General features: G+C 45.1%; 1 protein-coding gene across 1 annotated transcript in view; it reads left to right on the top strand.

Annotated features, from left to right (window-relative positions):
* The window catches only part of PLBD1 (phospholipase B domain containing 1), a 39,213-nt gene extending 21,502 nt beyond the window's left edge, over positions 1-17,711 (top strand). Inside the window, exons 5-11 of the mRNA XM_074870977.1 lie at positions 1,995-2,159; positions 3,340-3,484; positions 9,995-10,195; positions 10,308-10,448; positions 14,477-14,662; positions 15,798-15,904; positions 17,463-17,711. Of these exons, the coding sequence (XP_074727078.1) occupies positions 1,995-2,159; positions 3,340-3,484; positions 9,995-10,195; positions 10,308-10,448; positions 14,477-14,662; positions 15,798-15,904; positions 17,463-17,630 (1,113 nt within the window). The 3' untranslated portion in view covers positions 17,631-17,711. The remainder of the gene's footprint in view (positions 1-1,994; positions 2,160-3,339; positions 3,485-9,994; positions 10,196-10,307; positions 10,449-14,476; positions 14,663-15,797; positions 15,905-17,462) is intronic.
* The last annotated feature ends 3,366 nt before the right edge of the window (positions 17,712-21,077 follow it).

Raw genomic sequence — 21,077 nt, 5'->3', positions numbered from 1 at the left:
AAACTTGAACAAAATTTGCCTGCTGCTCAAAAGGGGAATGAAAGCAGAACCCTAGTCGGTGCTTAACAATCTAGTTCCTCTTTTACTTCTCTGATAGTTTGGCTAGGTTTGGGAGCTGGGCAGCCTAATCTCATCTAGTGGAGCCCTAGAAATTTACATAACCTTTGCTGCTTTGTTTTTCACGGGCCTTTCTTCCTGTTCTCTGGTCACCTTCCTGTGTGTATAGTTCTGATAGCTTGTTGCTTGGCACCTTTGTTCTAGCTTGAATAGACTTCTTAGTAGTTACTGAATTTTTTTAATTGAAATGACTGTAAGATAGCACAGAAATGTGCAACTTTTAAAAAAAATATACAGGCAATTACAAGTGATGCTGCAGCACTGTCAGTGTAGCTAACTGTAGGTGTTGCAGTGGAGGCAGGTTTTATGGAGAATATGGAGTGGTAGCAAACGGATGATAAGTACAATTAAATTGTCTTGGGGCTGGCTGAGCATTCTCATGCAATCCTGTTTGCTCCCTTCCTGGTGGTACTGTATAGTAATGCCTGCATAAATCAGACATTGGAAAACAGCTTCTCATTGTGTGGTGGACTTGCAGACCTTTAAGTGCAGTTGGATGGGGAAGCATTGTGTTGAAACAGTGCTAAGTCTCTCTATGCGGATTCCAATGAGATGGCAGTTGTTAGGACTGATTTGTAACTTACTCATACCACTGAGTTGCTTAAAACTATCTAAAGATACATCTCTTGATGTTTGTCAGTTGAGGCCTTTGCTCCCTGTTTGGATTCTTACAGCAAAAATAAGATGAGCTAAAGCAATGTAACATATATGAAAGTTTGCTTTGGATTTCTTCCTCAAACTGTAGCTGCTGTTAGGACCTTCTGCAATGTGTGATTTTAGTTGTGAGAATGGCTTATTTCCCTCACTTGTCTTAGCATTGTAGGAAGTTTTAATTCCTTTCCCTGGTATATATGGACTAGTTTACATTGTTTCTAGTTTTCCTGTTGGTTATTCTCTCTGCCAAAACAGCAGATGGGTAACACAGAATTCAGCCTTCTGAATAAAAAGTAAATGGATTTGGTGCTGTTTATTTTTTCCATGTCCTTGTCTCCCTTTTATTGGGATTTGTGGAGAGATCAGCTAAATGGTTTAACAACAGTGATTTATATTGCAAGCAATGTGTTTCTCTGCTATATGATTATGTCCTGTTCTAAAATTACTATTTATAGCCCTACAGTGATGTACATTTTGACTTCTTTTTCTTAAGCTTACCTTAACTAAAGGCATGGTGCAAGCAAGAACAGGAAGGATTTAGAAAATGGTCTTTGAAGCTTGAGGCTAGACTGCTGTTAAGTTCTTATTTTTGAAGAGGCAAATTAAGAGAAGGTTCTGAAGAGCATGTTGCACAACGAGCTGTGTGTAGTTAACCCTGGCTAGTTCCAGTCATAAGGGGTTTTAGAAAGGACATGGTGGAATGCCTTTTGACTGACTTCCTTTCTTCAGCTAGTTCCATACTTGATTAGTATTGTTAACATATCTTGCTTCCCTCGTCGGTCCTGAGGATGTCTTAAATTGCAGTCTTTGTAAAAATTCAAAAACTCCCAAGAGTGTTTGTTAATGTAAGGCTCTTCAAAGATATCTAGATAAAAAAAAAAAAAAAAAAAATCTTACTATTATCCCAGGGTAACAGTAACAGCAGACTGATTGATACGCTGTTTGCAAAGACACACAAAAGTTTCATGAGTTACTGCTAGCGTCTCCTTTCCTTCCTCAGAAATGTTAGTATTGGTAATGCCACTACAATGGCCAGACCCTTAAAGATACCTAGGTGCTTAATGCCACACTGAATTTGAGCACCTGGGCCTTGTGAACAGGTATTTCATAGACCATAGAAGAACTTCCTTTGAGAGCAAAAGAAAAATTCTAACAGCTGAGCCAGTCTTGATGCTTCTCTGTCTGAAGGTGCTTTTTGTGGTCTCTTTTCTCCCTTTCCTCAGCCACTGAGCATCTTTGATGTCCAGTTTCTGAATGCAGTTGGAGACCTGTTGGACCTCATTCCTGCATTATTTGAGTATTCTGCACGGGGTGGACAATGCAACATGGAGCCAGGAAGCCATGGGAAATATCAGTGGGATATGGGTCACTGCTCTGCACTCATCAAGGTGAGCACCAAGAACTTCATCTCCAGTGACTGTGTTGATTTGCAATGTCATGAGTCTGCGTTTCTGGAGGAAAAACATAAACACTGTTTATGTTGTGTGTGCATAAAGAGACTCCTGTCAATCACGATGCTTTTATGCAGTTGTCATTTCTGGTTCCATAGGATTTTGGGTTCAGTTTTGCTCTCTTGTGTTCAAAGGCAGGGAGAAAACCAAACCAAAACCACAGAGATAGACAATTAAAAGCTACTAGAATTATTAGGGAATGGGGAACTACCATGGAGAGGAGGCTGTTAGAGAGTAATTTGTTCCACCAAGCCAAGCGAAATCTAAAAGGGGAGGTATTGTGAATGTCTACAAATACATTGGGCAAATGAACAGGGAGGAAGGGAAGAGGATTGCTTAAACTAAAGAGCAGTGCTAGTGCAAGAACAAATGGGCGCAAGTGGCTGATGTTTTCTAAGTATTAACAGTGATACTCTGGAACAGCTTTCCAATGGGAGTAATGACAGAAAAAACGCTTTTAAGATAAGTGTCTGATACATCATAGTGGCAATTAAATTTTTCAGTTAAAATTATCAAAGATGTAGTCAGCATATGGAGACTTCATGTACCTGAGAGCAACAACATTTACCTTTAACTGAGAAACATTCATTCAAGCATTTGCCTACAGCAATAGGTTTTTGAGCTAACAAGAAATCTTAGAACCAGGGAAATACTTTAAAAAGATGTACTATCAATATATGTATTTACCTTTTCAAATTTAATTTACTTGCATTTGATTCTGTACTTTAAAGTCACCCTGAGGCATTTTCACATAAACAGCATGTTCCAAGTCAATGTTGGATATGTTTGCAGACAGCTGATCTGAATGTGTTTGAGAGGAAATTGAGGAAACAAAACATATAGCGTGATGCAGGTGTTCCGAAAAACCCTAAGCTGTTTCATTTTGAAAAATAGCAATTAATTATTTGAAAACAACACAAGCACAAGAATTATTTCCAGAGGTTTCAGAAATTCATTGTTAAGTTCACAGTTAAAAGCACAAGAATCTGCTCCTTCTTGAATAATGCAATTAATCAAACTACTTAAAACAAGTTGTTCTCCTAGTTTCTATCAAGTACAAAACATGCAGAGTATAGTAGGGTCTGAAATTATTCATCTTTCTGGTTCTGTTTTCCAGGTTCTACCTGGATATGAAAATATATATTTTGCTCATTCCAGCTGGTTTACATATGCAGCCACACTGAGAATATATAAGCATTGGAACTTCAATATAGTTGATCCAGACACTAGCACCAGCCGTGTCTCATTCAGCAGTTACCCAGGTAAAGTCAAGAAAGCTAAAACAATGTAGATATCCAAGATGGCCTGGACCATCTTGCTGTCTTGCAGATGTCTTGCCTATAAAAAGGGTGATACCTCAACAAGCACTGGCTTCAATCTACCTTAAAACTTTTAGCCACCGGGAGGACAAAATGTCATCTTCAATTTTCTGGCTTGAACAAGATATTGTTGTCATTGTCTTTTGTTTTTGATTAATCACCTTCAGTGCTCTGAATAGTACTAGTTAAATATTCTACCTCTGGCACAAACATGCTGCTTTGAATTCTGCTTGTGTAGTCTGCAGTCATCTGAACTGTTGAACTCCTCACCTTGCCTGTAGCATTTGCATGTTTGGTAATAAGTTTTGAACACTTCTGTTTGCCACTGTGGTATGATTTGTGTGCTGTAATGGGATTATTAGAGAGTATCAGACACTAGCTATTTAAAATTGTATTGACTTCTTTGGTGTTGGGTTAGCAAACCTCCATTTCTGATTTCTTTTCCCTACATCTTCCTCTTCCAGTTTCTCTATAAGCTGTTGCAGAGGGGAGTATTTTTTTATGTTTATTTCATGTGCTAGTGATATAGATAGCCAGAATATTTAAAATCTCCCGTGGGAAGGTTAGGCAGTGTATCATATTCTCAAGTTTCCTAGAAGAATGTTGGAAATTGTCAACAGTTAATGTTCGAGGTAAAATATGTGCTCTTGCTAGAGTAGCACCAAGAAATGTGAACATGAAAAATCAAAGCTAATCTAAGACTCTAAGAGTGAATTAGCATGGCATAAGTTTTAAAGGTGGGATTTCAAATTCAAAAATACACAAACACTCAGGAATCTTCATAAACTTTTTAAAGTGAAGTACGTGCCGTAGGAGACGGTCTCATTCTGATGAAATTTTGTTGGTGGCTGACTTCAAAATGTGCTTTGAATTACTGTGCTTGCCTTACCACAAAGGCAAGGGTCCTTCATGGCAGGGAATCCCGAGACTGCCTGGGAAACTGTTTTGAAAAGCAGTTGCATGCATTTTGTGTCAAAAGCAAGTATTTTTTTGGGGGGGGTTCTGACCCTCCTCGCTGACCCTCAGGAACGTGACGTTTTCTGACAACTGAGATTTTTGCTTTGAGGAGGGAGTAGAGGTATTCTGGTGAATGCCTGTTAAGTGTACAGCCTTTCAAGAGCTTGGGTTATCTCCAATTCCCTCGGAGGAATTTTGCTTGCTTGTTGCAAGGAATTTTGCCGAGCCTGTGTAACCTGGTAGAAAGCCAAGGTTTCTGTCTGAGCTTTGTTCATCACCTGAATGTACAGAAGGTTATTCTGGATCTCATATCTCTCAGCAGAAATACTAGTGAGGATAGTACTACCCTTCAGGAGAATGTGGCTCTGTTCAGCAACTGTTGCATGCTGCATTGTGCTGCAGATTCAAAACTGGGGACCAGGATCAGCCATGCAGAAAATTTATTATTTTTAGTGTCTATCTATGGTGATGTCTCTGGGTTTTGTGGATTCTTTGTATAAAGTGAAATACAAGTCTTCTGTTTTGATGAGACTGACAAAGCATGCTGTATGGGAATCAGCTGCTACTATGCTGAAATGGTTGGGGTCTGTTCATTAGTGTACAAAATCCCAGTGTGCTTCCCTGAGACTGTTGAGGTCTGCAGAGATAGCTTATTTTAAAGCTTGCTTGTGCCAGGTAGACTCTAACACAGTGATGTGGTAAGGTGTACTTCTACCAACAAAATTGAGTGAGAACTGTTGCAAAACATAGTTCCCATGGCTACAGTGAAGTTTGAGACACCTGTGGTATGCAAAGTGTACTCACTGACTGCCTAATTACAGGATACTATCACAAGCACTAAAGGAGTATGATCCATTGACTACAGCAGATTGCATTAGCTGTGGGTGTAGTTCACAAACTTGCAGTTTTCCAGGTGATGAGTAAGCTCTAAAGCACTGGCCTGGTAGTGATCTAGGGACATCATGCAGGAAGGAGGGAACTGACAGATTTCTCTGCTCCATGTTCTGATGAGATGAAGCCTTATATTTTCAGGGCATCTGACCATGCAATCTGCAGGTCCTGGCCACGGTTCAACTTGATGACTGTAACTTCTCCCTGCATGGAAGTTCCCACTCTTATTTTCCATCCTGATAGACACTAAGAACCAGTAAGAAAGACCAAGTTGGTGAGCTCTCCTGAATAGTAACATGATCCTAGTGTACCTAGAAGTATTGACTTTTGGAGGAAGCAAAGAACATTAAAAGATGTGTCCAAAAGCTGTGTCCGAAAAGCTTCAAGGAGTCATTTGCCTTCTGGGAAAGAATGTGCCAACTCCCTGATTTCTCCTGGGGTCACAGAGTATAATTGTCCAGATTGTTTGTTTATTTACTGAATTCAAAAGACGGGCTACTACAGTGCAAAAATTAGTATTTGTTGTGACTCAGTTTAGAGGATCTAAGACTACTCACTAACCATGATGCATGTCAGCGTGTGCATTATGATACAGCTAGAGGGCCTTGCACTTCCTTGCTTCTGCTGTGACTGAGCAGGTAGGAGAACAGGCAAGAATTGCAGTCTATCCTACATCCCCAGCAGTTCCCCACATTGCTGCCAGCACACTCAAATGTCCACTGTTACAGCATGTCCTCTCTTTGCTGCTTTGTCCCTTTCAGAGCAATAGTAGTGCTGGAGAGGCACAGTCAAGTGGAAATGAATGCTAGTAGTAATCTCTGATTTTGCAGAATGATTTAGCTACTTGCTGCTTGTTTCCGTGCTAGTCCTAGTCCTCACTTGAACTCTGCACACAGTCTTAGCTTTGTTGAAAGCATCTGTGCAGAGCTGCATGTAGGACAGCTCTGTAAACATCTGGAAAGGAGGAATGTCACTGAGCTGGATGCTTGGGCACTCCTGACTTCAGTGTCTTGTTAAAGCTCTGGACCGAGTACTTAATGTGGTTGGTGAATCTATGCACAGCAGAGAGAACTTAAATTGTACAGACACGTTACATTTGCTCACAAATGTTGAGTGAAGCAATGCGCATTGGGGGGTGATGACAGAGACTAGGTAGGTGCTGTGTTTTGCAGGACACATCTAGTAAAAGATCAGAGAGAAAGCCCCCTGCCTCCATGCAGTCACTGCTCTACACTGCCCCGTTGAGGCATTCAAAGAAATGAGCCCAACTAACTGATGAAATTTGCAGTTTTCCTTGGACAGCAGCTCCCAAGATTTCCATCCATTTGGATGGACCTCTTCTTGAACAGTTAGTTTTGAACTCCATTTTAGAAAGGAAATCTACCATTTGGACCCAAGCACTCTGGTTGGGGTAGTGATCTACTTTCTCTGGACTGAGCCACAGTCTTGTATGTTACTCTGATTTTAGCTGTTTAAGTAAAACAGTTGAAAAGCACTTTACTGCCACCTTCACGGCTCTGGTTTGCTGTCAGGATTTTGCTTGGTTGAGACACGCTATGACATGGGAACAAGATGGCATCAGTTGTCTTGATGGATGGCTGTATGTGTGCTGCTAAGGCAGGAGAGAGAAGTAACATGTGTCCCTTGCTTTGAAGTAATTTGGTGTTAGCGCAGAATCAGAAAGTGCAGCATTATGCTTCCCTGCAGCTGGTGCACAAGCTAGGAGGGACAGAACATGGGAAGGGCAGTAGCCCTTGTATTTAGGGGGCCAGCTTGCTCATGAGGTATTCCCAGACCATTTTTTGCTTCCCTGCTCTCTCCAACATCTGTCTAAAACCTGGAGGGAAGCAGAAGAAAGTGTCTGATGCACTTTGGAGATGAAAGGCCAGAGCTGTAGTGTGGGATGTGCTATTTCTTGGTGCGTAGGAGAGGTCTGCAAGTGGAAGGCAGGCAGCTGGCAGGAGTTCAGTCTTGGCATGAGAAGCAGCTGCTGATGGGATTAAGAAAACTAATCCAGAGAAGACATCTCCTTTCCCATTGTCAAGTGTGTTTATAGCTCAGAGCATTGAGCATCTCAGCTCGGAGCTACTCTTATCCCTGTGAGGGGATGGCTAGACCTCATGGCTCTGACTTCCAGCCAGTAATACTGACCCCTTCTGTACTTAAGTGAGCATGACCTTTTAAAACACCGGAAAAGCTGATGTCATCTGGTTGAGAAAGCAGCAGCCTACCTCTTTGAGAACAATAGCTGCCAGGAACGAACGTATTACCCCCCCACATACTCTGTTGTGCTGACTCTCTGGAGAACACTGGCTCAGATTTCAAAAAATATTTTGCTTTGCTTGGCAGATTAATACTGTCATGATGAATGAAACTCCGGGCTCTGGAAACTTCAGTTTTCCAGTGATGATTGGAAACCGAATCTAAACGGCTCAGACCTGGAAGATGCAATCGGAAGTGCTTTTGCTTCTTTCTGTGTAGAAAGTCAGGTTCACTGGAGGGAGGGAAAGAAAAATAAATTGATTGAGAGTTGCTGATAAAAACGGGAGATGGGTTTACAGGAACAGTAGGTGAACTGTACAGTGAGATAACAGTTGACATAAAAGGCATTTTCAATCACAACAGAGTCTCATACATGCTTAAAAAGCAAAGAATGACACAAGAGGACATAAAATAACTGCTGATATCTCTAGTCTTTACCCAGGTTTTATTTTTGTGGATGTCTTTGCCCTGGGTAAACCTGTTGTATATGTTCTAACTTCCTTTTTTTTCAGGGGTGCCTATGCCTTAAGTTAAAATGGTATATATTGTTTTGGAATAATTAGGCTAGTAATAGTGCATCATGGAGGGCACTCTGTATTATAAAATATTCCAGGATAAAATTTGGTAAATACTGAGGCCCAGAAGCAAATCCCCTTGTTTTCAGTTTGGCTGAGCTTTGCAGTTTATGTGAATTACAGAGTTCAAGCTTCAGTTAATTCAGCATGTTCCTTGTGTTGACACTTGCTTTGAGTTCAGTTTTTCTGTTTTAACTCAGCTGTTGATTGAAAACGAAGTAAAAACCTATTTGGTTTATTTTGAAGTAGGGTACTTGGGAACTGACATTCAGTTTGAATCACAATTGTTTAACAATTTAATTTCTTGTCTCTGTTTGGGCAAGCACTCAACATGTCAACAGTTTATCACTGGAGTATCCCATCTCTTTGTATAAAAGACTGGCAGAGCCAGGTTTAGAGTGTTTATCTTCTTGTCCTTATTTGAGAGAGAACTCTGCTGTTGATGCACATAATTTATTATTGACACTCTTTTTCTGTCTCCAAGAATAAAATACTAGGAACCACAAGCTGCCAGGATGTTCTGCCTGTTCTATACTGACATATTTTTAGAGAACAGGTGACCACAAAGTATATTTTCCTGGATCTGTTCTGATTCGAGAACTTGAGACTTTAAAGAAATCTTGCTGAAACAGAGCCCTTAAACATTACTTTTGCTTGAAGGTCTGTCTTTTGGAGGAAGCCCAGGAATAGGAGGCAGACCTGAGTTGTCTTTCTGGCTGCTGTAGGTTGCTAACCTTTGTTTGCAGAGCACATTAATAAAGCTTGCTGTAGAAGATTTCATAGTGGAACTCGACTATTATGCTGTTGCACAGCATTTTAGCATTTTGTGCTCTTTGAAGAGTGATACCATTATAAACTCGTTAGCAAGAGAGCAGGTTCTGGGTGACTTCCCCCATCAGGAGCTCAGTTAACAACCTGTCTTTCCCAACCTGGCAGCCTTGTATCTGCTAGGGAATCTCAAAGTCAAGTTATTTCTGCTTTGTAAGTAGTCACCATGCTATCCATGGCATTATAGCTGACCTTTGCAGCTCTGTATACCACCTCCTGGCGTGGGATCTGCAATTGGACCTAGTACTTCTGTTTGGCATGTAGCCTGGAAGGGAATCCTGCCCAGAAAATCCACTGCTGTGTTGAGTTTGCAGGGCTGATAGGCATAAAAAAACCCAATGACAACATGTCAGAAAGAGGAGTAGGCAAAACTTTCTCTCATATACAGGATGTGGTTTATGATTTAAGAGGTACCCATTTCTTGGAGATGCTTTTAAGAATAGTTAGACGGGGAAAGATCAAGCTTGAAGGAAGATTTGTCTGCTTGGCTTGATTTAGTCCAGAAGGGATTAATTTAAAGGAATACCTGTTGTTCTTACAGAATAAAAATCTAAAACTGAAACTGGTTGATGAAAATCTTTGTGGAGTTTGTACTTTTGGCATTTCTTTGTTAGAAACAAACACTCACTAGGCATTTATAGTATGTAATTGTCAGCATAAGAGTAAGATGCAGCTTGCCATATGAAGGAGGAACTTCCAAGCTTGGGATGCAAACATGAAGCAAATGCTCTAGACAAAGGATTAGGTTGTGTGTTGAAAGCATGACAAAGCTGACAGGTGGGCTTAAAGCACTTGCAGAAGTTGCCACCTCATCTTCAATATTTGTACAGTTTGATTTCAAACACGCACACGTTGACTCATTTGTATCCTCTTGGCTTTTCTCTCTGTTCTATATCAAAGGTTCACAAAGATAATGAATTTTGTATTATTGCTGTTTAAGGCTTTTTGGTGTCCCTGGATGACTTTTACATACTAGGCAGCGGCTTGGTAATGTTGCAGACTACCAATAGTGTGTTCAACCAAAGCCTCATGAAGCAAGTGGTGCCTGAATCCCTGTTAGCTTGGCAGAGGGTCCGCATTGCTAACATGATGGCAGATGGTGGCAAAACTTGGGCAGAAACCTTCTCAAAGTGCAACTCTGGTAAGTACATTTTCATATGAATCTTAGAAAAAGGGATGTGTTCCCTCTCCCCCTCGTACCTTTTTCCTGCCCCAGGCAGGACATGTAACTCTCTCTTTCCTCTCATACCTAGGGACCTACAACAATCAGTACATGGTGCTGGACCTGAAGAAGGTCAAGCTGCAGAAGAGCCTTGATGATGGTGCATTGTACATTGTTGAGCAGATCCCAACCCTTGTGGAGTATTCTGATCAAACAAATATTCTCCGGAAAGGTAATAGCTCCTATAGTAGTTACTGACTTAGGAAAGCCATCTCTTTGTGCCAGCTGAATGGAGAATTGTGCTTTGTACCTGGGAAGGGTATACTGAACACCACTGAGTATCAAGTTAGGAAGCTTTGTGTGACTATCCCTGTGTTGCTATGTCTATAATGTATTCATTTCTCCTATATGCTGTGGCAGAAATGTGGTGAGGATCTGTGTTTCTTAGAAGCAGAGGAGGGAAAAATAGACTTTCCTTCTTTCTTTCTTTCTTCTTGCCTTTTTTTCTGGTATTATTTTGCCCTGTCTTAGAGACTTGTGAGGAAAAAGGTGAGGTCTATCTGAAGCAGTGCTAAATAGCTGATGCTGTGGGCTATTTGAAATGTTTGAGTGGGTCACCTTACAAGAAGATGAGCTTTTAAATATACAACAGAAGTTCTCTGTTAAACTCAGCTCCTCCGCTTTTCTGGAGCTCTGTTACCTGATAAATATTTACTGTTTAAAAGATTCCTTAACCCCCCAGCAAGACTAGCAACAAATTGATGGAAAACAAGCAAACAAAAATATAGGTGAAGCAAAACACCCACTGTCAAATTTCATTCATAAGTGTTCTTTAGACACTTTTGTCAGCATCCAAAAGCCTGAGCTCATTCCACAAATTTAAGTGTATGTCTTGTGCTTTGTGCTTCCTCCTCCAATCACATGCTCAGGAGGGGAATTAATGAATTGTTCATCATCATCGAAATGACTAGAAATGCATTTATGTTAGCAGCTGGGGTTGCTTCCCTTTGGAATTTTTCCTCGTGTCTCTCTCCTTGGAAAGTTCTGGCTTATTTTAGGCATTGCCACAATGCCAATATATCTCTCCCTTATGCTTCTCTGGCTCCTTTAGGGAAGTAGGCTAGTGCACCTTATCTGCCAGTGTTTGTGTGTGCTTCAGATGGTGGAATGCCTTGGGCTCTTCTGTGCTGTGTTGTGGATTGTGGTGCAGACAAAAAAGCTAATGGAAACCTTCTCTAGCTCTGGCACTTGAAGCAGTGCAGCCACACCAGAGCAGAGGCCAGGCTTAGAGGGTTCCCTGAGTTCCTTTTCAGCAGTGACTTGAGAGCTGCTGTGTGGGATTCCCTGTAAAACTGAGCCCAACCCCTGGGCTTGGGCAGAAAGTGGCCACTTACTCCCTCCTAGGAGATCCTGTGGCTGCTCCACTCTGGAAGGCGACTGCATGAATTAGACGTTATATATTATTTTATGTTTTCAGTATGGCTTTTCCCAGGTATCTAAATGCACCTTGTGTGTATTGGATAATGAAGCAGTCAGTCTCTGGTAGCTTAAACATTAGAAGGGCAGCCCTCAGCACACAGGTGGGCTAAGCACTGCAGGAGTGCTGCCTTAGAGACCTCAGCTGCTGTAAGCCAGCACTGGTCCTGTAAGCAGTAGATTTGGACTCCTCCATGCCATGCAGGGCACTCACTGGACAACTGCCACTGGGGACCCTGCTCTGTTCCCTGGTGTTCAGAGCAGCCCACAGGAAGGAAGTTTGCCTTTCTCAAGAGCAGTGTTGGCTCAAAGTGTTTGTAGAGTAGCTGACCCTGGCATACTCCATAACTGCATTGTAGCTGGTATCCCAAGATCATGCACTTCTGACATTCTGGCATCGTGAGAGTGAGTTTGTACCAGCATTGGCTTTTAAGTCTGTTTCAAGCATAAACCTAGAAACAACAGAGAATGTGGGTTGAGTTCTCAGGTGAACAAAGGCAGGCATTGCTGTAGTAAGCCCAATATCTGAGGAAAAGGAAGTATTTTGTTATATGGGTTTGAAAATTGAAAGATTTTTTTTTTTTTTTTTTTTCACTTCTGCCAGCTTGTCTCTTAGGCCAGTGCAGGTGAGTTCTGAAAACCAGGAATCTCTTATGTTGCCCTTTCCAGGCAAAGATGTCAAGGTGCTTTCTGTATGTTGACAAGGAAAAACTTTGGAATCCTTTAGAGGAGGTGGAGGAGAGCAGTCCTGCCTCCAGTATAGGGATAGGGCACAGGAGCGGGCTGCAGTTCACATTTCCTGATGGTGAGTAAACAGTTGCATCCATTTTAGCATCAAAAACATCACATCAGATCAGAACTGAGGATCTCAGTCCCTTCCACCATACACTGTACACCTAATCTCATTGCTCTATCTCTCTGTCGCTGAGATCTCTTGCTCTGATGGGCAGAAGAGGAAGGCATTTGTTTTCAGAGAATTTTTGCTGCCTTCATGTCATCTCCCTCGCCTCCCCTTTCAACCTTACACCATCTCTGACTTGTTTTTTTCACTGTTCATCTCACCAGGCCTAACGGGCAGGTTTCACTGACTTATAGCAGCCCTTGGGTAAAGCCTGCCTTGGGTTGGGTGCTGCACTGTCTGCATGGGATTTGCGGTTTCGCAGAGCCTGAGACACAGAAGAGCTCTTGCTGGAGGAGAACTTCAATAGTTTCCTCTGTTTTAGCAATTTAAACACAAAGTTTTCTCAGGTGCGCTCCCTGCATTCATGTGAGGCAATAGCACCTTTCTGAATCGCAACTAAACCCTGCTGGTTTGGAAGCTGATGTAGCCGTATCCTCTGACCTGCGTCATTAGAGGCTGGCAAGCGTGCTTTCTGGAAGATGCCTGTATTACAACACATGTACACAACCTGTTTCCTTCAGGTAGGCTCTAGGTCACGTAAGCAAATGCCAGCAGACACGGTATTCCTGCCTCTGCTGCCTGCTGGGCAGAACCCGAGCTGGTTAGGCCTCCGCTCAGGCAGCGTTCCAGTGCTCCTGCTGTCTGCATAGCTGTTCTTCAGGAAGTTTATATCTGTGTGTATCACTCCCAGTGAGTCCCACTTTCTGAGAATTTTACAGTCAGACTCCTCATGTTGTGCTGGCCTGATGTTAATACATGAAGTGCTGCATTTACCAGTGTCTAGATAGTAAATCTCTAAGTCAAATCCTGGTGTGTGTGATTTGAGAAGCAACATTCCCCACTGACAACAGGAATGCTAGTGCTTTGGAGAGAACCTGAAAGTGTGCTGCTCTTGGGACTCGCTCATGTTATATACTCTCTGCCTAAACACTCCTTGGTGCCTGCCTTGCAAAAAAAAAAAAAAAAAAAGTTAAACATTAAGGTATAGGTATCTATTTTTATTTCTTCCAAGACTTGCTGTACCCAGATCCTTACCTGGATGGTCTCCTGGCTCTTCATAAGCTTTTCTGCTTTCTAGACTAGTCTTGTTTCAGGCACTTGTATGTCACCTACCTAAAACTCTCTCTGGAGTTCTGGCTGGTAAGCCTGCTCTTTAGAGGTAACAAAACTGCAGGATTCACATTTGCTCTTGGAAAAGTTAGGGCAGGGCTCTGCTCTGCTGATCAATCGCTTCCTTACCCTCAAAGGCAGATACTGGCAAATGTGCAACTCTCTCCCCATCTTTCCTTATCACTGTGTGCAACCACAGCTTTCCAGTCACCACTGCACAAAGCATGTGCACGCGTTCTTTGCTGGCCTGCCTCCTGTTCACCCCTGCTGGCTCTGTGGTCCGTGTGTGCACGTCCGTCCATCCTGACATCTCAGCACAGTGCATTACTCTGCCTTGGTGAGATGGGAAGATGAAGGAAAAAGGGACTGACTTCAAGCTTCTTGCTGGGAAGTTTAGTGGTGGTAAATGATCTTACACCCCTCTGAGGCTGAGCAGGGAAAGCTCAGCAGGAGGGCTGTGGCTGCCCTGCGTGTTCACCTCAAGACTCCTGCAAGTGTGATCTCATCTGTTCTGCAGGATGAGTCCTCAGGGTGGAAGTCTGGGGGCGGGTTGCCTGGGTACAGTCTCCAGTGGTGTTACACTGGGAGTCAACCCTGGTCACGCCAGTGACTATTGCCTTATTTTCTTGTGTTCAAACCAGTTTGATGTGTTGTTCCTCGACATGCTGTTAAGGCAATGCAGCATGGAAAATGGATTATTTTTCTTTTTTGATACAAACAAGAGCATTCAGCTTTTCTAAGTGATTTAACAGATGGGGTTTTGTCTCTGGCAGGTTACTGGCCTTCATACAATATCCCTTTCCATGAAAAGATTTACAATCTCAGTGGGTATGCAGCATACGTTGAGAAGTATGGCATGGATTTCTCTTATGAACTTGCTCCAAGAGCAAAAATCTTCCGTCGAGACCAGGGCAAGGTGACCAACTTGGAAAGCATGAAGTACATCATGAGATACAACAGTAAGACACATGTTCACATACTGTGGAGCTAATCTTAATAAAGAAGTGTTCATTTTATTTCTTGGATTATAGTGGGAAGCTGCAGCCTCACATACGGATCAGTTATATTACACTGGGTACAGAGTACACACAAAGCAAAAAGCTAACACAAGCTTGCTGTCAAGGTAGGAAACCAGGCTAAAATTACTCTTAACAGAAGCAAGATTGGGTTCCTTCTAGAACAAGGGCCCCGGGCTTGCTGTTTGACCTTTCCAGAGAGCTGCTGACACTCCAAGAGACTCTGTGGACTGCCTTTACCCAATGCATCTACAGCCTGACAATCTTGAAAGCCTTAAATCCTAAGCAACAGTTAGGTCAGATCAGGCAGAGAATTTAGTGTAAAACTTCAGGTGTTTTTTCCCTGTTCAGGCAAATGGTCTTTGGTAGGTAATGCTCTGCTCTGCTTTTCCTTGACAGGGTTCTCCTTAACTGCATTAAAACCAGCTTAATTAACTTCTGGCTAAGCCCATATCTACATACAAATAGCTTTAGATGCTATATTTTTATTCCCAATTATAGGGAGCATGCTGATTGCTGGGTTTGGGAGGCCTCTCCCAGGGTGGGGTATCGCTACTATTTGGGCTGTGAGTAGCAGCATGCTCATAGATGTTGAGGCTTGTCCACCTTCCCCTCCTAACTTGCAGCTGCTACAATGGGTGTTCAAAGGCTTTGTTTCTTGCCACTTAATTTAGTCTGGAACAGGAAAAAAAAGGTTCTAACTGTTGTACTTCTCCCTTCCCTTCCCCCTCCTTCCCTTTCTCTTCTGCTTTTCTCTCCTAACAAAGTTCCTGCAAGGTTCATCATGTCATGTGGAGCTGCAGATATCTGTGGTTAGAGGTTGGCAGTGGTGCCCCTGGGATGCAGAAATAGCTGTATGGACTTGGATTAGCAACTTGTCTACTTAATGTCCTGTCTTGAGCACTGACTTCTAGCTGCTACCTGGGGACAAGCATGAGAGCCATGTTATAGATCTGTGTTTCTGCCAGCACACTTTCCCAGCTTTTAGTGGCTTGGGCACTTTGCATCAGCATTTTGTGAGGGCACTAACTTGGTTTTGTTTCTTCCTTCCTTCCCTCCCCACCACATTTGTCCCCAGACTACCAGCGTGATCCTTACGCTGAACACAATCCTTGCAACACCATTTGCTGCCGGGAAGACCTGAATCCTTCTTTTCCAGTGCCTGCAGGCTGCTATGACTCCAAGGTAAACTACCTCAATTCCAGCATCTGCTGAATATTTGCTGCAGCTTGTTTGTGCTATCAGACCTGTAGGATGTTTCCCTGCACTAGGGCAGGCGTGGCCAGGCCTGTCTGTTCCCTCTTTTCACACCATCCTGGTGCTTGGGCAGATCCTGAGATGGCATTCTGTGCAGAGTCTGATCTCCTGTCCCTGACACCAGTCCTGGCGGAGGATACAGGGGGAGGTGTAGGAAAGAATTATGTCCATGGGAATTTGTGGTGCAGGGGTTTAAACCCTAAAGCCTTGCAGCAGGAGGAGCCTAAGAGAAGGCTGAAATGAGTCTCCACCTCAGGACTGTGACAGTTGCACAGCCTCAGCTTCCTGTTCATGGGGATTGTGTGGGTGCCTCTCCAGAACCCACAGGAATGTGTTTTCAGCCTCATTTTAGCTTTACCTTTACAAAAGCTTGTCTCTCCAGTGAGTCACCCTGCTCCAGGGCTCCATCTCTCTGTGAAACTGCTTTGAGCAAAGTTTGGTAAAGATCACTTTGCTTTCTGAGGGGATGCAGGGAAATCCTTAGACCCACTGTCCTGGAGAAAGCAGTAGTTTTTCTAGGCAGCTTGTATGGTATTTTCACTGTGAGGGACATTACCTGAGTAAGTCCTGAGTTCGGCCCTTAAACAAGTGTGCTGGGAGGTCATACGGTGCTTTATCCCATGGGGACCAACCTGCTGCGTTTCTGGATTGTGAGTTTGGCTGCGAGGATGGGCCTTGTGGAGGCTGTTTTGGCATTGCCAGTGCTGTGTGTCCAGTCAGCCTGCACAAGCCCAGGCCAGCTGCCTGCCATAGTGGCCAGCAGGAGCTCCCAGAGCTGGTTATTATGAGGCGAATCCAGAAAATTGCTGTGTGGTAAGGGAGTAGGTCAGTGCATGTCGGTTGTGGTGCCTTTGCCAGCACACTTAGGCAAGGGGAATGGGCTGGGCTGGGGAAAGACAGGGGCTGAGGGGCGTTGAGTGAAATAGCCCAGGGCAGAGGCAAAACCTGGCAGTTATAAATAGTAAGGACAATTGTAGTGTCTCAGAGGTTGGGAAGATGGAACAGGCTGGGGACCTCTTGGGAGATAACGAAGGAACAGGGCAGAGTCTGGGCAGCAATATTAACTCTGTGCTGCCTTTGTACTTTCCTGAATTACCCTGAGAGTGCCCCAGGGGACAGCCCAAGTGCTTAACACACAGCAGAGCTTAGGTCAGACCCTCTAGGCTGCCTGCTGCAGCTCCAGCTCTTTTGGAGAGGCGCAGACCCAGGGAGTATCGTCTCGAGGGCAGATGTGCTGCCTCTCTCCCCCCAGGTTTGTGCAAGGGCAGCGTGGGCTTGTGCTTTGCTATGGCCCTTCAGTGCTGACTGTTTAGTGGCTGAAGATGCCTCGGTGCAGGGGAGGAATGCTGCCTGGCCAGCATGCATTTCCTCTTGTGCACTTTCTTTGTTGTTATCAAATCTCCCAGAACTGTTCCTGCTCCGTGGGATGGGTGCATGTCAAACATCGCGCCACCTTTTTGCCCTGAACTCCTGTCCTTTATTACAGGTGTCAGATTTCCGCCTGGCTTCAGCGTTCACAGCCACTGCAATCAATGGCCCCCCAGTACAGGGTGGTCTCCCTGTCTTTACCTGGAGACGGTTTAACCATACGCGACACCAGGGCCTGCCAGAATCATACAACTTTCATTTCATCACCATGAGGCCAATCCTGTAAAACCAGCATCAATATTCCCAAATGGGATTTTTTAAATGGAAATTTTCATTATTGTATGTAATAAATCGACCTGGATGTCCACATCCTTGTGCTGTACCTGCTTTCTCCTGTCCTGCCTGCTAGGCACTCTACAGACCTTGGCTGCCTCGGTGGAGCCCAATGCCTGTTTTGGGTGGCCCTATGGGAAGCCCCCATGGCACTGAGATGTCATCACCGCTGTTCCCCGAGCGGGAGTGAACTGCACTGCCATCAGAGAGTGATCCGGCTCTGGTAGCACCCAGGGACCTGCCTCCAGGGCTGGGCCCAGCCAGGTGCCTGCTTTGGGCCACAGTGGCCTTATCTGGGCGCTGGCTTGATGTCTGCCTTTTGCCTGAGCAGTGCCTTCGAGATGTGCTGCAAATTGCTTCTCATCCAGGAATGTCACTAGTGGAGAGAGTCAAGGGCCCTGTTCTCCATGGCACTCCAGCATGCCAGTTGTCTACAGGGCATGGCTTTCAGTGGTGGATGCAAGGTTTCCCTTGTCTCAAAGCACCGTGCAACAGTCAGGCTGCAAAAGGTAGCAAAGGGATCACAGTGTCTGCTGACTTCTGAAAGCAGCCTGCTGCTTTTGGAAACACCCCCCACCCTCCTGCCCCAGGGTGCAGCGTAGCAGCAGGGAAAGAGCTGTGTGTGTCGGTGGGATGGATCTCGTCCTGATCAGCCCACGCAGTTGTTCAGTGACCTCTTTGCCTGTGACAGCGAGATGGCAGCGAGGGCCAGGGCTGTATGTATTATTTTGTTACCTGTGTTCACACTGAGGAACTGAGTCACGGAGCTGTTTTGTGCTAGATGCTCTATATGTAATTAAGTTTGGGAAAAAAACCCACCAAAAACCAACCAACCAGCTCTTTCCTCCTGGCCTTGATGGTCCAAGTTAAACAGTGCACTGTACTCCCCTGTATTAGGAAGGTGAGGAATGAGCAGTGTGAGGTTTTGATCAAGCCCCTGCAGTTCAGCTTGTGTGATGGGGGAAGGGAGTGAGTTACTGCAGCATGGGTGAGGTTCCTCCCTAAATGTTTGGCTGTGTCAGTAGGGCTGATTTCTGCCAAGGGAAGAGGGAGAACAGAAGTTGCTGCAAAGCTTTTGCAGAGGATGAAAAATCCATGCAGGGCTCGAAGTGACTAGTATGCTGGAGCAGAAGGAGAGTGTGAGAGGCAGGAGAGAGCATCTGTGCCATGTGTTGGGGTGGGAGGAGGGGGTGGGATACAGGGGCAGGAGAGCACTGTAAAATGACTGCCTAACTACTTGCCACAGAGCTGGTGCTCTGCAATACAGCTCTTCATTAAAATTCGCTGAGCAAAATTACTCAGCTGTGGTACCCAGAGGCCCACAGCCACACTGCAGGTGTATGCATTGGTGCATGTGCCAGCTGCAGCTGTGCCTGCATTAGAGGGGGATGAGGGTGATGTTTGCTTGATGCCTCTTGTGAGCCAAAGGAGATGGCAGCAGGTGCTTTCAACCAGAGGCGGTGGGGGGGAGGCAGCCCTAGTCACAGCTTTAAACACAGCACCCCTCCCACTTTCCTCCTACCCCGAGGTTCCCCATCACTGAAGGTGTCTTGCTCCCCCACAGTGGGGACAGCAGGGCCCTCAGCCCCTGCGTGAGCCCTTGTCCCCACATGGCTCGTTCTTGCCTCAAGACCGTCTCCCTGTAATGTTCTTCAACCCCAGCCAGCCCTCCCTGCGCTGCTCAAGCAGCCAGCCCTACTCTGCAGCATGCCCTGGCAGCTCTGCCTGCCGGGAAGCTCTACTGGTCACATGGTGGTCACTTGGAGCCTGCGAAGGCCTGTCTGTTGTTCCTGCTGCCTGGGGTGGCTTAGCCTCTGCCTGGTTTGTTGGCTTTGTGAGCCCTCACCGGGCCTCTGAGTGCAGCTCCAGCCTTACAGGGCAGCAATCCTGATGCTTTTTGGCTAAGCACCAAATAGGAACCAAACACTTTTTGTGTAACCCTCAGGTCTTTGCTGCTGATCACTGCCTTGAGGGACATATTTTAAATTCCTGTACTGGAGGCTTGGCAGCTGCAGAGCCACTGCCACAGATTGAATTGAATTGAACAGGCTGTAAAGGCATTAAAGAGCACACTTCGAAGAAGAAATCGAGCTGGGCCATGACGGACAGTGCAGGGATCTGAGCTGACAGCAAGCAGAGAACCAAGATTCAGCTGCTTGTTGAGACTGGAAGCACAAAGTGAGTGGCTGGAGGATGGCTGTTTGCAACTTGACTGTCACTCACAGGCAACATTGCAGGTTGTATTTACTGCCTTTCCACCCAATCTCACATAAAAATACTAATGGAAAAGTATTGTTTAAAAGCTGATCCCCAGGGACCAGGCAATTGCTGGCAATTACTGTGTTGGACAGTGTTCTTGACCCCGGGCTCACCTGGCTGCTTCCCCCTGCAGGGAGTGGAGGCAGGCACCAGCAGATGTGACCTGCCCCTTCGTAAATAAGGGTGGGAAGGGGGGAGCTGCCTTTCTCCCACCTTGAGCCTCCTACCCTGAGGAAGGAGCTGCTTTGTGCTCAAACCTAGAGCTGTGGGAAATCTGAGCTCTACTTTGAAGACCCCTTTTCTATGAGTAAATGTTTACATCAGTGGGACCTTATGAGCCTTTTTCTGCCCGCCCCCCCCCACCCCGCCCCCCAACAGCACGACCTTCAGAGGTCACTGCATTCCTCTCACTGTGCTGCCCTATGTCCTTCCTTTGTCAGCAGACCAGCCTGGGTTGATCTGCCAACCACAACCCCAGCAGCTGGGTCCAGGTCCTCTCCCAGCACAGCAAGGTCAGGGACCAGAGGAGAAGGCTACAACTGGGAGACCTGGAGGCAGGGCCCAGAGAACTGACAGTTTATTTCTCTGGCAGCTGCATAAAGTTAAAAGGTCTCTTTCAGTGTCTTATTTCCCTCTGTGGGTCTGACTGGGAAAAAAGGGGAAGGTGTGCTCTACACAGGGGATTTGTGGTAGAACCTGCCCCCTTTTTCACACCCTGCTTCTAGGTTTTTCCAAGTTCTGTGGCTTCTGCCTTTTACTCTTCAGGTTTTCAGGCTTGGCTGGAGAGGGACTTATTTGGTGGGGGGGAATGGAAGTGGGAGGTGGTTGTGATACATGCCTCTTGCAATAATAAAAAGAAACCTGCTGCTCAGTCGCTAGGAAATGCCTACAGAGGAAATGAATCCTCCCACCAGGACCACCAGAATTACCACACTGAATGCAAGCTTTTGCTTTCTTTACCATCCCCTTTTTCTGAAATCCAGTAACAGACTCACCCCCTGCTCACTCCTCCCAGTTCAGCCCATAGGGGCTACTGGTCATACCCTGCAGGGGTGAGATCTGTCAGCAGCCCACTCTGCCCTTGGAGCAGGAGCCACCCCTGCAAGGTCCAACCAGTGCCTGGCCAGGCATGAGTGCATGC

This window comes from Strix uralensis, chromosome 5, assembly GCF_047716275.1.
Source record: "Strix uralensis isolate ZFMK-TIS-50842 chromosome 5, bStrUra1, whole genome shotgun sequence".
Taxonomy (NCBI): domain Eukaryota; kingdom Metazoa; phylum Chordata; class Aves; order Strigiformes; family Strigidae; genus Strix; species Strix uralensis.
The sequence above is the reverse complement of the archived record's forward strand: the minus strand, read 5'-3'. Positions and strand labels throughout refer to the sequence as shown.